Raw genomic sequence first — 17,576 nt, forward strand, 5'->3', positions numbered from 1 at the left:
CAGAGATCTACATATCCACTAAACTGAACAGAGATCTACATATCCACTAAACTGGACAGAGATCTACATATCCACTAAACTGGACAGACATCTACATATCCACTAAACTGGACAGAGATCTACATATCCACTAAACTGGACAGAGATCTACATATCCACTAAACTGAACAGAGATCTACATATCCACTAAACTGAACAGAGATCTACATATCCACTAAACTGGACAGAGATCTACATATCCACTAAACTGAACAGAGATCTACATATCCACTAAACTGGACAGAGATCTACATATCCACTAAACTGGACAGAGATCTACATATCCACTAAACTGGACAGAGATCTACATATCCACTAAACTGGACAGAGATCTACATATCCACTAAACTGGACAGAGATCTACATATCCACTAAACTGGACAGAGATCTACATATCCACTAAACTGAACAGAGATCTACATATCCACTAAACTGAACAGAGATCTACACATCTATGTAGGAACACGCACACTCACACAGAGAAATTAGCTTCTACTATCATCAGATTCAGAAATGCTTTTATCTGATAAGGGATTAAATTGTGGGATCATTTACAGTTGAATTCAGAAGTTAACATACACCTTAGCCAAATACATTTAAACTCAGTTTTTCCACAATTCCTGACATTTAATCCCTAGTAAAAATCCCTGCCATAGGTCAATTAGGATCACCACTTTATTTTAAGAATGTGAAATGTAAGAATAATAGTAGAGAGAATTATTTATTTCAGCTTTTATTTCTTTCATCACATTCCCAGTGGGTCAGAAGTTACCATACACTCAATTAGTATTTGGTAGCATTGCCTTTTAAATTGTTTAATTTTGGTCAAACGTTTTGGTTAGCCTTCCACAAGCTTCCCACAATAAGTTGGGTGAATTTTGGCCCATTACTCCTGACAGCTAGTGTAACGGAGTCAGGTTCTTAGGCCTCCTTGCTTTTTCAGTTCTGCCCACAATTTTTCTATGGGATTTAGGTCAGGGCTTTGTGATAGCCACTCCAACAATAGTTGGAAAAATTACCTGTGTCATGCACAAAGCAGATGTCCTAACCGACTTGCCAAAACTATAGTTTTTAACAAGATGCGTTTTAATGACTCCAACCTAAGTGTATGTAAACTTCCGACTTCCACTGTAACTATCAGATTATTCTTCTACATCATGGCCAGCGAGCTCCTTCCCAGATCAGTGATGAGTTCCAGTAATCGACTAATGGATCATATTCATCATTCTGGAATGGCCATATCCATCCACAGTACCAAGATAACATCAGAATGGTTTATTGGGGGGAAATCTGCAAAAGTAAATCACACTGAAAGTAGGACATTTAGTAGCAATGAACAAGACAAACTCATATAGCTAATCCCATCAACAAATGTATACAGCAAATCCAATAAACAAGCTCAAATAGCTAATCCCATAAACAAAGTCATATAGCTAATCCCATAAACAAGTTTATATAGCTAATCCCATCAACAAACTCCAATTGCTAATCCCATGAACTCAAAATGCAACAGTACTTTAGGTGGGACAATATTGCATTTAAGAGGGAATAAAACAAAACCCTAAGCAAAAGCAGTGACATTGATACATTGTGGGAGGCAACAAGTATGCCAAGGGAGACTAAATAAAAGTGGGCTCAATTGTTTGAAATGTGAATGTTTGTCATACTCCTATATTTTAAGGCATCTTAATGTAATTCTCTACAAAAATCTTAATATGGTACAAATGAGATGAGTTAAGATAAGAACTGTCTATGAAGAGGATGACACAGACAAGAGGATTTGTATTTATTTTATTTAACCTTTAGTTAACTCCGCACTAGGATAATAATAATAAACCATCTGCAATCTGAATGGCATTATACGATTCCCCTGGAAACCACACTGACCTCACCCTCTTCAGTTAATAAGTGACAGGCAGAATCCACTCCCATTTATATCACCATTATGAAGTGAGACAAATGTCGGACAAGTGGAATATGATGAATGCAAATGTCACTCACAACTTAAGATATCGACAACCTTATTTCAGATGCCCATTGTTTAAAATAAATGTCTCATTAATCTTTTACACAATTGATGGTTGTCGTCCTCACCAGGACTGTACAGGATTAGTGCCAGTCATGTGGCTTTACACAGCATGAATGAAAATAACAAATTAACTTCAATTTTTAAAAAACGACTGGTTCTTTTCAATCATAGTTATTGGAATTTAACTCATGTAGAGCTTTTACAAAATGAATTTGTCGTAAAGTGCATTACAGCAAACAGGGCCTAAACCCCCATAAGAGATTTAGATTATTAATGCTACTCAACAATATGACTATGTAACTACAACTGTCGAAGTTACACCAATTGAATGAAACTCAAATAAACCCTCAAGCTTTTCTAAACCAACAAAACAAGTAATCTGAATGAAGGCATATCTTTGCTGTTGCAGCTCGTTGCTGTCTTACTCACACAGCATTATGTAATCCCAGCAGAGATGCTGCTGCTCCTCTCAGGAGCAAGACGAGCTAAATTCATGCATTCAGCTGGGGCCACTGCCTGTCTGCTCAGACACAGAACCAAATAGCTCCCTGTAATCCCAGCAGAGATGCTGCTGCTCCTCTCAGGAGCAAGACGAGCTAAAGTCATGCATTCAGCTGGGGCCACTGCCTGTCTGCTCAGACACAGAACCAAATAGCTCCCTGTAATCCCAGCAGAGATGCTGCTGCTCCTCTCAGGAGCAAGACGAGCTAAATTCATGCATTCAGCTGGGGCCACTGCCTGTCTGCTCAGACACAGAACCAAATAGCTCCCTGTAGTAATCCCAGCAGAGATGCTGCTGCTCCTATCAGGAGCAAGACGAGCTAAATGCATGCATTCAGCTGGGGCCACTGCCTGTCTGCTCCGACTCCGATTGAGAATGCTCAAAGTCCAAAACTTTAACTGTGTGTGATGGTATAACTGGGGCTAGGAGTTATTCCAGACCACGTGAATTGAGCCTGGAAAAACTTGAGCCCTAGGTAGGTAGCCCATAATGATTCCTGATCAGAGTAAACACCTGGCCCTAGTGATGGTATAAGGGCTCTATGGTATTTGTCTCCATGTGCAGTTGCAATCCGTAGTCTGGCTTTTTTATGGAGGTTACGGAGCTGAGCGGCCTTTCAGGTTATGTCGATATAGGACTCATTTTACTGTGGATATAGATACTTTCGTACCTGTGTCCTCCAACATCTTCACAAGGTCCTTTGCTGTTGTTCTGGGATTGATTTGCACTTTTCACACCAAAGTACATTCATCTCTAGGAGACAGAACGCGTCTCCTTCCTGAGAGGTATTGTAACGCTCGTCGTAGGTGGAAGAAGAGGAGGACCAATGCGTAGCGTGGTAAGTGTCCATATTGTTTTAATACGAATACTGAACACTGAACAAAAACAATAAATCGACAAAACGAACAGTCCTGAACGGTGAAGCAAAACACAGAACAGAAAATATAATCACCCACAACTAAAAGGTGAAAACAGGCTGCCTAAGTATGGTTCTCAATCAGGGACAACGATTGACAGCTGCCTCTGATTGAGAACCATACCAAGCCAAACACAGAAATACCAAATCATAGAAAAAAGAATATAGACTGCCCACCCAACTCACGCCCTGACCATACTAAAACAAAGACATCACAAAGGAACTAAGGTCAGAACGTGACAGTACCCCTCCCCCAATGGTGCGGACTCCGGCCGCAAAACCTGAACCTATAGGGGAAGGTCTGGGAGGGCGTCTGTGCGCGGTGGCGGCTCTGGCGCGGAACGTGGACCTCACTCCACCATAGTCTTTGTCCGCTTCTTTTCCCGCCTCAGTGGCACCTTTAGAGCGGCGACCCTCGCCGCCGACCTCGGACTGGGGACCCTAGCAGTGGGCCTCGAATGGACGGGAGATTCTGGCAGCGCCGGACAGGCGGGAGATTCCGGCAGCGCTGGACAGGCGGGAGACTCCGGCAGCGCCGAAGTGAAGGGCGACTCCGACTGCGCCGGAGTGACGGGTGACTCTGGCAGCTCCTGACAGGCGGGCGGCTCTGGCAGCTCCTGACTGGCAGGCAGCTCTGGCAGCTTTCACCCTTAGATTTTCCCATGATGTCAAGCAAAGAGGCCCTGAGTTTGAAGGTAGGCCTTGAAATACATCCACAGGTACACCTCCAATTGATTCAAATTATGTCAATTAGCCTATCAGAAGCTTCTAAAGCCATGACATTATTTTCTGGAATTTTCCAAGCTGTTTAAAGGCACAGTCAACTTAATGTATGTAAACTTCTGACCCACTGGAATTGTGATACAATGAATTATAAGTGAAATAATCTGTCTGTAAACAATTGTTGGAAAATTACTTGTGTCATGCACAAAGTATTTGTCCTAACCGACTTGCCGAAACTGTAGTTTGTTAACAAGAAATTTGTGGAGTGGTTGAAAATCGAGTTTTAATGACTCCAACCAAAGTGTATGTAAACTTCTGACTTCAACTGTATATGTTCAACATTGAACTCGCCAGCGCTAAGAGATATTTTGTCACTTGTCAAGCTTGCAGGCATATAGTTAGTCTGATCAAACACATCGGCCTCACCTTAGAAAGTGTAAGACCCCCTATAGTAACGATACGGTTTTTGGTACTGTTAACTCCTGTAGGCTAAACCCATCTGAGCCAACAGGGATAGCCTATATTCAACTTGAAGTATTATGCAATGGGCTCTTTTTTCGGCTGGCGTTAAGGAGGCGCTAGTGTCACATGCACGTTACTTTGCAATTTCGTCTCACCTGTGGGGAGAGGGGCATTCTTCTTACCAAACCACATGACCTCCAAAACAAAGGTCATGTGGTTTGGTAAGAAGAATGCCCCTCTCCCCACAGGTGTGATTACTACCTCTGATGGTTTAGAGCATGAGGTAGTCACCTCATACAAGTATTTGGAAGTATGGCAAGACGGTACACTGTCCGTCTCTCAACACATATCAAAGCTGCAAGCTAAAGTTAAATCTAGACTTGGTTTCCTCTATCGTAATCGCTCCCCTTTCACCCCAGCTGCCAAACTTACCCTGATTCAGATGACCATCCTACCCATTATAGATTACGGAGACATTATTTATAGATCGGCAGGTAAGGGTGCTCTCGAGCGGCTAGATGTTCTTTACCCTTCGTCCATCAGATTTTCCACCAATGCTCCTTATAGGATACATCACATTACTGCACTCTATACTCTTCTGTAAACTGGTCATCTATGTATACCCGTCGCAAGACCCACTGGTTGATGCTTGTTTATAAAACCTTCTTAGGACTCACTCCCCCCTATCTGAGATATCTTCTGCAGCCTTCATCCTCCACATACAACACCCGTTTTGCCAGTCACATTCTGGTCCTCAAAGCACACACATCCCTGGGTCGCTCCTCTTTTCAGTCCGCTGCAGCTAGCGACTGGAACGAGCTGCAACAAACACTCAAACTGGACAGTTTTATCTCAATCTCTTCATTCAAAGACTCAATCATGAACACTCTTATTGACAGTTGTGGCTGCTTTGCGTGATATATTGTTGTCTCTACCTTTTTCCCCTGTGTGCTGTTGTCTGTGCCCAATAATGTTTGCATCCTGTTTTATGCTACTACCATGTTGTGCTGCTGCCATTTTGTGTTGCTACCATGCTGTGTTGTTGCTGCCATGCTATGTTGTTGTCTTAGGTCTCTCTTGTCGTGATGTGTGTTTTGTCCTATATTTGTATTTATATTTCTTTTTAATCCCAGCCTCTGTCCCCGCAGGAAGCCTTTTGCCTTTTGGTAGGTCGTCATTGTAAATAAGAATTTGTTATTAACTGACTTGCCTAGTTAAATAAAGGTTCAATAAAAATGTAAAAACTGGTGCACCAGCATTTTCCAGCCCTAACGCCAGGTTTGGCAATTTACAGGGGTGTGGAAATATTTGAGGCGTGTCCTTAAAAACATGATCCAAAGTGCTATTTTCAGGCAGCGCTTGTAGGGATATTTAAGAACAACCAAAAGCTGGTTTTAGCGGTAACATAGTTGGTTATGGCATGAATTTTGACAGTGGAAACCTATTCAGCCGTGACGCACACTGCCCATATGCGCATGGAACAATATGTGATATGGGGCCTGTATATTTCGTATTCATAAACATAAAACACTCATGCTTCTTCCCCATTTCATTTTATTTGATTAAAAACGTAGTCTCCCCTACTCTCAATTAAGTCTGTTTTCTTTTTGTCCTGCCCAATGTAATCAAGTAGGCTAGTCAAGACCGTCAATAAAGGGTTTGGCTCCTGAGACCACTTGGAAATAAATCTTAATCACCAAAGCATTATTAAAATATCAAGTTTGAGAGCATTAAAACAGTGAGCTGACATTCCATTTTTATCTACTCTATGTATTGTAGGCAGGCCTACATTATTTTAGCAATGCTTGTAACATCTGCTTCCAACTCACACCCTCAATCATGTAGATCCCCTGAATGCAGCTCACTCTCCAGATCCCAATCACCTGAATTCTAATCACCTGTTCACACACCTGTATGTCATTATCACACACTATTTAGTTCAGTTATTTGCACCCCATCACTGTGAGGTATTGATTGTTTTGTGACACATTGCTTTCAGAGCGCTGGGTTTCTTGTGAATTACCCCTCCCATGTATGATGGTTTTTGCCTGCCTCACTAACGACGCCTTTTGCCTGCCTGTACTTTTGCCAATCGGATTTCCTGTTCTCTACCTATTGCCTGATCTCCCGGACTACGTTACTAGCCTTTTCCCTGCCTGTACTGTTACCCTTTTGGACCCCTGTGTATGACCTTCTGCCTGCCCCTGTGGTCCTTTGCAAATAAAAACCTGCTGCACCCTGCGCTTGAAACCAGCTCTCTGTCTCCCCTGGTGTTCATTACAATGCGTTGGAGGTGCTTAAAACCCCCTACATGTGTTCATGCCACCATGAAAGGAAAGATGAGAACCTCTGTGAATATCAATGATATTGTAACAGTTTTACATATTTTTTAAAACCAAGCCCCCCGTAGGCTACCCTTACCCTAAGCCTACTATACTGAAGGCTGGTTCAACAGCAATGCATGTATCTTTTTTTATGCTGACGATTTTGTCATTTCATTTTACATGTAGTTATTGTTGTTGAAAAAACAAACAGCTTGTTTTTTGTTTCATAGGATTAAAACCAAACTTATTAGAATCTTTCACTGTTCTGGTTTTATGGTGAGAATGTCTGTGGCACGCATGCAATGCAACTTCTAGAGAAGTGTGAATGCGATCTGTAAGATGGTTCCAATTTGAATATAAAACATATTTGGGAGCAGTATAACGGTGAGTGGACATTCTCCCTTTCTATTGGATCTTTGTTCAGCAACTGTGAAAAGTTTGGATGTCTGTAAAACATATTTAATTGTATATGCCCACAGGAAGAAATTATGGTACCTGTAAGTGTATTTAGACAGCCTATTTAAAATACGTTTTTTTGTTAAGAATTTGATTAAAATGATTTGATCTCTTTTTAGGCCTTATCAATAATGAATTAAATCTTGCTTATTGACATAGTTTGGCATGTCCATGCTCATCCATATTGTAAGTTACAGTAGCGCTAGCCCCTATATCAGTGTGAATGCTATTGAAGACATGTTCAAATTAACATATTCAGCAAAGACAGTCTACATGGTTTTATTTTGTTTCTGTAAGCTGTTTAACAAACTATAAAGGACAAACATTGGAAATGGAGTTGATTCTAAGGCAATACATAAAAGACCGTAAAGGAACCACATATTTAGCCATGAAGCACTTTCTGATTGGCCAGTGAGGGGGCCAAGCCTCGACACACCCACAATTTGTTCATTCGTCAAAGCTCAGCCCTTTCGTGCTGCCAGCAACTAGGCCGATAATTCTGATTGTGAAAATAGCTAAAAATATTTCTGACACTCCCCGGAACTATAGAGCTACTGCCCGCGCTTAAATTTACCATTGCATTAGGTTTGTTAAAATATAGCCCTATATCACCTATTTCCTGTCAGATAAATTAATTACCAACTTTAATGAATTCTAACTCCACAGGGCACCATCTCTCTGCTCACAACAGACAGCAGACGGCTTCATTCCATTTCGACAGCATGGGAAGCAGCAGCAGCTCCATATGGGTCTTCTGTAGATGGCTCTAATTTCCCCTGATCCTATGCATTAGATTCCCTCCCTCTCTATTCCATATCCCTGATTAGGGCTCAGTGGCAGATCCTTAAGCACAGCTGTTGTCCAGATGCTATCAGACTGCCTTGTATAATACAATTCATTATGAATACGGAATGGGGCTCTTATAGATCCTGCAGCAGAGACAGAGACATATTATGCAGTGCCAGTGAACGATCAATAATGCACCTTTTGGTTTAGACTGTAGTCCTAAACCTCAAGCAGCACACCTCATATTACGATACTATATGATAATATTGAATGTACTTCATTGAAACACAGCCTGCCCTATTGTATGTTTCTATATCTCACCCCCTCTCCGAAGGGGGCCTACAGGGAGGAGGTGAGGGCCCTCGGAGTGTGGTGTCAGGAAAATAACCTCACACTCAACGTCAACAAAACTAAGGAGATGATTGTGGACTTCAGGAAACAGCAGAGGGAACACCCCCCCATCCACATCGATGGAACAGTAGTGGAGAGGGTAGCAAGTTTTAAGTTCCTCGGCATACACATCACAGACAAACTGAATTGGTCCACTCACACAGACAGCATCGTGAGGAAGGCGCAGCAGCGCCTCTTCAACCTCAGGAGGCTGAAGAAATTCGGCTTGTCACCAAAAGCACTCACAAACTTCTACAGATGCACAATCGAGAGCATCCTGGCGGGCTGTATCACCGCCTGGTATGGCAACTGCACCGCCCTCAACCGTAAGGCTCTCCAGAGGGTAGTGAGGTCTGCACAACGCATCACCGGGGGCAAACTACCTGCCCTCCAGGACACCTACACCACCCGATGCTACAGGAAGGCCATAAAGATCATCAAGGACATCAACCACCCGAGCCACTGCCTGTTCACCCCGCTGCCATCCAGAAGGCGAGGTCAGTACAGGTGCATCAAAGCTGGGACCGAGAGACTGAAAAACAGCTTCTATCTCAAGGCCATCAGACTGTTAAACAGCCACCACTAACATTGAGTGGCTACTGCCAACACACTGTCAATGACACTGACTCTACTCCAGCCACTTTAATCATGGGAATTGATGGGAAATGATGTAAATATATCACTAGCCACTTTAAACAATGCTACCTTATATAATGTTACTTACCCTACATTGTTCATCTCATATGCATACGTTGATACTGTACTCTATATCATCGACTGCATCCTTATGTAATACATGTATCACTTGCCACTTTAACTATGCCACTTGGTTTACATACTCATCTCATATGTATATACTGTACTCGATATCATCTACTGTATCTTGCCTATGCTGCTCTGTACCATCACTCATTCATATATCCTTATGTACATATTCTTTATCCCCTTACACTGTGTATGACAGTAGTTTTTTTGGGGAATTGTTAGTTAGATTACTTGCTCGTTATTACTGCATTGTCGGAACTAGAAGCACAAGCATTTCGCTACACTCGCATTAACATCTGCTAACCATGTGTATGTGACAAATAAAATTTGATTTGATTTGATTTGATTTGAAGGTTAGGGGTAAACAAAAGCAAATCAAATATCACATGCACCAATCCACATACTCTCAATATATGCTGTCACCAGACCACCAAAATGTATCTGTTATAATCTGCTATGAAATCATAAACATGTGCTGTTGCTGGTGTCTCACAGTATCATTGTCTAGAGACTGTTTCGGTAGTAGGTGACATCCACATTGCTCTTATGAAATCCACAGAGTATCTCAAATGAGGACAATATGTTAATTTGGCCACTATGACTCACAAGCAAAAGTGATGAGGGAATTATTTGTATCTATTGTTCATGCTTTGAAAGTGTTGACAGTTCTACAGCAAAGTGCTATGAAGTTAAAGATTTTCCAAATGGACCATGGTCATAAATAACAATTATCGGTATAATAAAAATGGAAATGGACAGTATATATACAGTGCACCCAGGAAGTATTTACACACCTTGACTTTTTCTACATTATAAAGTGGGATAAAAAGACATTTTTTGTCAACGATCTAGACAAAATACTCGAATGTCAAAGTAGAAGGAAAATTATAACATTTGTAAAACATTTAAGAAAAATAAAACATATCTTGATTACATAAGTATTCAATCCCCTGAGTCAATATGTGTTAGAATCACCTTTGGCAGCTATTACAGCTGGGTGTCTTTCGGGGTAAATCTCAAAGCGTTTTACACACCTGGATTGTACAATATTTCCACATTATTCCTGAAAAGATTCTTCAAGCTCTGTCAGTTGTTGATCATTGCTAGACAGCCATTTGCCAGTCTTTCCATCGTTTCCCAAGCTGATTTAAGTCAAAGCTGACACTAGGCCCAGGAACATTAAATGTCGTCTTGGTAAGCAACCCCAGTGTGTATTTGGCCTAGTGTTCTAGGTTTGGTATTTGGTATTTTATTAGGATCCCCATTAGCTGTTGCGAAAGCAGAAGCTACTCTTCCTGGGGTCCACACAAAACATGAAATATGACATAATACAGAACATGTATAGACAAGAACAGCTCAAGGACAGAACTACATCAATTTTAAAAAGGCACACGTAGCCTACATATCAATGCATACACACAAACTATCTAGGTCAAATATGGGAGAGGCATTGTGAGGTGTTGCTTTATCTGTTTTTTTTAAAACCAGGTTTGCTGTTCATTTGAGCAACATGAGATGGAAGGGAGTTTCATGCAATAATGGCTATATATAATCCTGTACACTTTCTTGAAATTGTTCTAGATTTGGGGACTGTGAAAAGACCCCTGGTGGCATGTCTGGTGGGTGTGTGTGTCAGAGCTGTGTGTAAGTTGACTATGCAAAGAAATTGGGATTTTCAACACATTAATTTTTTTATAAAAAGAAGTGGTGCAGCCAGTCTCCCCTCACCTCTTAGCCAAGAGAGACTGCCATGCATAGTATTTATATAAGCCCTCTAATTACAATGAAGAGCAAGATGTGCCGCTCTTTTCTGGGCCAGCTGCAGCTTAACTAGGTCTTTCCTCGCAGAACTCGACCACACAACTGAACAATAATCAAGATAAGAAAAAACTATAGCCTGCAGGACTTGCTTTCTGGAATGTGATGTCAAAAAAGCAGAGCATCTCTTTATTACGGACAGACCTCTCCCTATCTTTAAAACCATTGAATCTATATGTTTCGACCATGACGATTTACAATATATGGTAACATTAAGTAATTTAGTCTCCTCAACTTGTTCAACAGCAACACCATTCATTATCAGATTCATATGAGGTCTAGAACTTAGGGAATGATTTGTACCAAATACAATGCTCTTAGTTTTAGTTTATTACTGGCCACCCATTCCAAAACAGACTGCTACTCTTTGTTAAGGGTTTCAGTGACTTCATTAGCTGTGGTTGCTGATGTGTATATGGTTGAATCATTAGCATACATGGACACACATGGACATGCTTTGTTTAATGCCAATGGCAGGTCATTGGTAAAAATAGAAAAGAGTAGTGGGCGTAGAGAGCTGCCCTGCGGTACACCACACTTTAGATGTTTTAAAGAAAACCCTCTACGTTCTATTAGATAGATAGCCTCAATCCACAATATGGCAGAGGTTGAAAAGCCAGGTTAAAGACTGCACAGAAAAATCATTGATCTTGACTTCACAATATAGTTTATTCTTCTTTTTGTTGAGTTTAATCACATAATTTCTCCATTTGCAGTAAGTCAACCAGTCAGATCAAATTAATTATCTAAGTGAGTCTCAGAAATTGATCATACATGAATGTTATCTGATGTTAGTAAGTTATGGATTGCATGAACCTTATTTTTAAGGGTACATATTAATTAATATGGGCTACCCTTTCCTGGGTAGCTTATCAGAGATAGACATAACATGGAAAAGGGAAAACATAGCAAGAAAAAAAGATATACATTCAGAAGTTCATTAATCAGTTGGTGTGTGTGTGTGCTGCGGCCTTGAAGCTAAAACCCCATATGCTTGGCTCTCTCATCCCTTCCAGGCTGGGATAAGTTATTTCCTGTCCAGAACAGCTACCTTGTCCTTGAACTTCAGGAACTTGACCACTATCGCCCTGGGCCTGTCACCTGGGCCGGTGGTGGGTTTTCCAGTTCTGAGGGCGCGCTCCATCACAATCTTCCTGTGATCCATCTTCAGTTTCTCCGAGATCATTTCCCTCACTTTATCCTCAGACTCCATCCAGGTCTCATGTGGAGACTCTGCAATTCCGTCCACAACCATGTTTTTTCGCCTTGATTGTCCCTCGAGATGATCAGATTTCTTTGTCATTGTTATCATGGATTCACATACAGAACTAAGGTCCTCTCTCAATGACTTGCAGATTGCTGTCATCTTGTCGTCCTCCTGTTTAAACTCACCGAGCTGACCCAGTGAGAACTACAAACTGTTTTTCAGGGTAGCTTAAAATATCCTTCACCTGTGATAGACAGACAACACTGTCCTCAACGGTACTCCCACCGGCTTTGGTCTTTGTCATGTTAGCAATGTAGGCTACTCTGTTACCCTTCGCAGTTCCATACAACAACAAACAGAAGGGGTCTAGAGAGCCACAAGCCCGGGACAATCCGCGGTCCCAGCTACAAAGGCTAACCGGTTCTGCGTACGAGCCCTGAAGAAAACCCTGCTAGCTTGATAGGCTGCTAGCTAGCAGCTAGGCTAGCTGCTATGCAAAACACACTCCTAAGACCCGGCCTTGGTTGGCAGGATAGTAGCAGATAGTAGCCGATAGTAGCAGATAGTAGCAGTCCCAGAAACTGATGCCAAGCGCATCGCGGGATCCAAACTCAAAAAGGTAGCTAGCAACTAAGACATTTTTCAAGAAACTTTCCAAAACAACAAACTGAGCTCTTCCTCATCCTGCTGAAAGGTGCATTTGGTTATTGTCTCACAGTGTCTGTTGGAAAGCAGACAGAACCAAGTTTTCCTCTAGGATTTTACCTGTACATAGGTATTTTCCATTTATTTTTATCCTAAAAAACACCCTAGTCCTCGCAAATGACAATAACACCCATAACATGATGCAACCACCACTATGCTTGAAAATTTGAAGAGTGGTACTTACTGATGTGTTGGATTTGCCTCAAACATAACTATTTGTAATCAATACATAAAGTTAATTTCTTTGCCATATTTTTACTTTAGTGCCTTATTGCAAACAGGATGCAAGTTTTGGAATATTGTTATTCTGTACAGGCTTCATTCTTTTCACTCTGTCACCAGAGGCCTAATGGTGAAATCCCTGACCAGTTTCCTTCCTCTCCGGCAACGGAGATAGGAAGGATGCCTGTGTCTTTGTAGTGACTGGGTGTATCGATACACCATCCAAAGTGTAATTAATAACTTCCCCATGTTCAAAGGGATAGTCAATGTCTGCTTTTTTAAAATCATCTACCAATAGGTGCCCTTCTTTGTGAGGCATTGGAAAACCTCCCTGGTCATTGTGGTTAAATCTGTGTTTGAAATTCACTGCTCGACTGAGGGACCTTACAGATCATTGTATGTTTGGTGTACAGAGACGAGGTAGTCATTAAAAAATATTTTTAAACACTATTATTGCACACAGAGTGAGTCCATGCAACTTATGTGACTTGTTTAGCACATGTTTACTCCTGAACGGATTTAGGCATGCCATAACAAAGGGGTTGAATACTTATTCACTCTCTTCTCATTTTTAATTAATTTGTACAAATGTCTAAAATCATAATTCCACGTTGACATTATGGGGTAATACATTTTAAATTCCCACTAACACAATAACATCTGGAAAAAGTCAAGGGGTGTGAATACTTTCTGAAGACACTGTATTAAAATGACATACAGTTGAAGTCGGAAGTTAACATACACTTAGGTTGGAGTCATTAAAACTTGTTATTCAACCACTCCACAAATTTCTTGTTATAGTTTTGGCAAGTCGGTTAGGACATCTACTTTGGGCATGACACAAGTGATTTTTCCAGCAATTGTTTACAGTCAGATTATTTAACTTATAATTCACTGTATCACAACTCCAGTGGGTCAGAGGTGTACAAACAGGTGGCAGGATAGCCTAGTGGTTAGAGTGTTGGACTAGTTCAAATCCCCGAGCTGACAAGGTACAAATCTGTCATTCTGCCCCTGAACAGGCAGTCAACCCACTGTTCCTAGGCCGTCATTGAAAATAAGAATGTGTTCTTAACTGACTTTCCTGGTAAAATAAAAATAAGTGTGGCTTTAAACAGCTTGGAAAATTCCAGAAAATAATGTCATGGCTTTAGAAGCTTCTGATAGACTAATTGACATCATTTGAGTCAATTTGATGTATTTCAAACTCAGTGTCTCTTTGCTTGATATCATGGGAAAATCAAAACAAATCAGTCAAGACAGAAAAAAATTGCAGACTTCCACAAGTCTGGTTCATCATTGGGGGCAATTTCCAAATGCCTGAAGGTATCACATGCATCTGTACAAGTAAGTATAAACACCATGGGACCACGCAGCATTCATACTGCTCAGGAAGGAGACACAATCTGTCCCCTAGAGATTAATGTACTTTGGTGCGAAAAGTGCAAATCAATCCAAGAACAACAGCAAAGGACCTTGTGAAGATGCTGGAGGAAACAGGTACAAAAGTATCTATATCAACAGTAACAGTAAAACGAGTCCAATATCGACATAACCTGAAAGGCCACTGCTCCAAAACCGCCATAAAAAAAGCCAGTTTATGGGGACAAAAAAAGCCAGTTTTTGGAGAAATGTCCTCTGGTCTGATGAAACAAAAATAGAACTGTTTGGCCATAATGACCATCGTTATGTTTGGAGGAAAAAGGCGTGCAAGCCGAATAACACCATCCCAACCGTGAAGCACGGGGGTGGCAACATGTTGTAGGGGTGCTTTGCTGCAGGAGGGACTGGTGCACTTAAGAAAATAGATGGCATCATGAGGCTGGAAAATTATGTAGATATATTGAAGCAACATCTCAAGACATCAGTCATGAAGTTAAGCTTGGTCGCAAATGGGTCTTCCAAATGGACATTGACCCCAAGCATACTTCCAAAGTTAAGGCAAAATGGCTTAAGGACAACAAAGTCAAGTTATTGGAGTGGCCATCACAAGGCCCTGACCTCAATTCTATAGACAATTTGTGGGCAGAACTGAAAAAGCATGTGTGAGCAAGGAGGCCTACAAACCTGACTCAGTTACACTAGCTGTCAGGAGGAATGGGCCAAAATTCACCCAATTTATTGTGGGAAGCTTGTGGAAGGCTACCCGAAACATTTGACCAAAGTTAAACAATTTAAAGGCAATGCTACCAAATACTAATTGAGTGTATGTAAACTTCTGACCCACATTCTTAAAATAAAGTGGTGATCCTAACTGACCTAAAACAGAATTTTTACTAGGATTAAATGTCAGAAATGGTGAAAAACTGAGTTTAAATGTATTTGGCTAAGGTGTATGTAAACTTCCAAATTCAACTGTACCTTTAATAACTATTTGACAACTATTTGCCAATCCTTTAGATGACAATTACATGCATTGCTAGATTGTTGCTGTAGAATAATAGTTTCATTTAGCCAAAGCATCAGGGGATAAGCAGGAAATTGTGGTAACCCACTGCACTCTCTTTCTCCGGTGTGTATGTGTGTGTGTGTGAGGGAGGGAGAGTCCGTGTGTAGATTATATTTCCATTGAAAACAGCAAAATAGAGGTAATGCATTAGATGCAATACAATTTACTATATCCTTCCATCACATGTTTACTAAGTAGCCCAATACATTTTTAGGACTATAGATTAGACCATAAAACACTAGCAGACAAACATGAGAACCCTGAGTACAGTACCCGTACAGAGATATGCTCACCGTCCCAATTCAGACTCCAACTCATAGTAGTCAGCCAGTGTCTCCTTCTTCGATCCATCTATCCAGTAGTCTGGAGCTGGGGATGCCCCTGCTCTGGACGAGGGTATAGTGACTTTACGCATCACCAGCTAGCCAGACGGATTAAAATATCTTGACAGCTCTTCTTCCCTGCTGCGATTCAATGCTTGACTCAGTTACAGTGGCGTGAAGAAAAGCGAGTTTGAAACCTTCCAAAACGAACCCGTATGGAAGAATATAAACATCAGTTACAATACTATTTGAAGGACTGGGTAACGTAGTGAATGAAATTGGTCCTAAATGCATATTATTCACAGCCACCAGCCCGCTTCGCTACCGTTATGCAAGTATACTGGAAAGGCAAGTATACAGAGAGGAGTCTGCGTTTGAGGTTTCCACCGGGTCTTACTGTCGCCGCGTTAACATCCAAAAACATTGTAGTTATCTTTACCTGAGGTCACAATCAAGTACGTAATGTGTGTTACCATAATCATTGTGGTGGTTTTTATGGCACATAAATACCATTTGAACTATGTAATTATACCGTAATTATTTCCACAAAAATGTGTATATTGAGGGCCAAAAAATAAATAAGTAAATACAGATTTTCCAGCCCTACAATAAACAGGAAATATTTGAATTGATCTTTTTAAGATAATTAATACTGACAAATAACATAAATGCAATTGATGCTCAGTAAATAACACGTATCTTTCAATTATAACACTTTCATATTTGTCAAAGATGCAAGACATCTGAGTAAGATGTAGGTACAGTGCCTTCAGAAAGTATTCATACACCTAGACTTATTCCACGTTACAGCCTGAATATAAAATAGATGAATACAAATAAAAACATCTCACCCATCTACACACAATACCCCATAATGACACAGTGAAAACATGTTTTTGAAATGTTTGCACATTTATTGAAAATTAAATATATCTCATTTACATAAGTATTCACACCCAAGTCAATACATGTTAAAATCACCTACAACTGTGAGTATTTCTGGGTAAGTCTCTAAGAGCTTCGCACATCTGGTTTGTACAACATGTTCACATTATTCTTTTACAATTCTTCAATATGTCAAGTTGGTCAGAATCGGACAATTCTGTCAAGTTGGTTGTTGATCGTTGCTAGATAGTCATTTTCGAGTCTTGCGATATATTTTCAAGCAGATTTAAGTCCAAACTGTAACTAGGCCACTCAGGAACATTTAATGTAGTCTTGGCAAGCAACTATTTCGCCTTGTGTTTTAGGTTATTGTCCTGCTGAAAGGTGAATTTGTCTGTCTTTTGGAAAGCAGACAGAACCAAGTTTTCTAGGATTTTGCCTGTGCTTAGCTCCATTGTTTATTTTCACCCTAAAAAAACTCTGTAGTCCTTGCCGATAGCAAGCATACCCATAACATGATGCAGCCACCACCACGCTTGAAAAAAATTAAGATTGGTAATCAGTGATGTGTTGGA

At 40.8% G+C, this 17,576-nt stretch overlaps 1 protein-coding gene across 2 annotated transcripts in view; it reads right to left on the reverse strand.

The window, feature by feature from the left end:
* The window catches only part of LOC112257434 (calcium/calmodulin-dependent protein kinase type IV), a 30,406-nt gene extending 13,922 nt beyond the window's left edge, over nt 1-16,484 (reverse strand). Inside the window, exon 1 of one of the 2 annotated variants that reach the window (XM_024430985.2) lies at nt 16,087-16,484. In XM_024430985.2, coding sequence (XP_024286753.1) covers nt 16,087-16,208 — 122 coding nt within the window. In that variant the 5' untranslated portion in view covers nt 16,209-16,484. The remainder of the gene's footprint in view (nt 1-16,086) is intronic. The other variant, XM_024430984.2, reaches the window with a different exon arrangement.
* Nucleotides 16,485-17,576: the final 1,092 nt, after the last annotated feature.

This window comes from Oncorhynchus tshawytscha, linkage group LG09 (genome assembly GCF_018296145.1).
Source record: "Oncorhynchus tshawytscha isolate Ot180627B linkage group LG09, Otsh_v2.0, whole genome shotgun sequence".
Taxonomy (NCBI): Eukaryota; Metazoa; Chordata; class Actinopteri; order Salmoniformes; family Salmonidae; genus Oncorhynchus; species Oncorhynchus tshawytscha.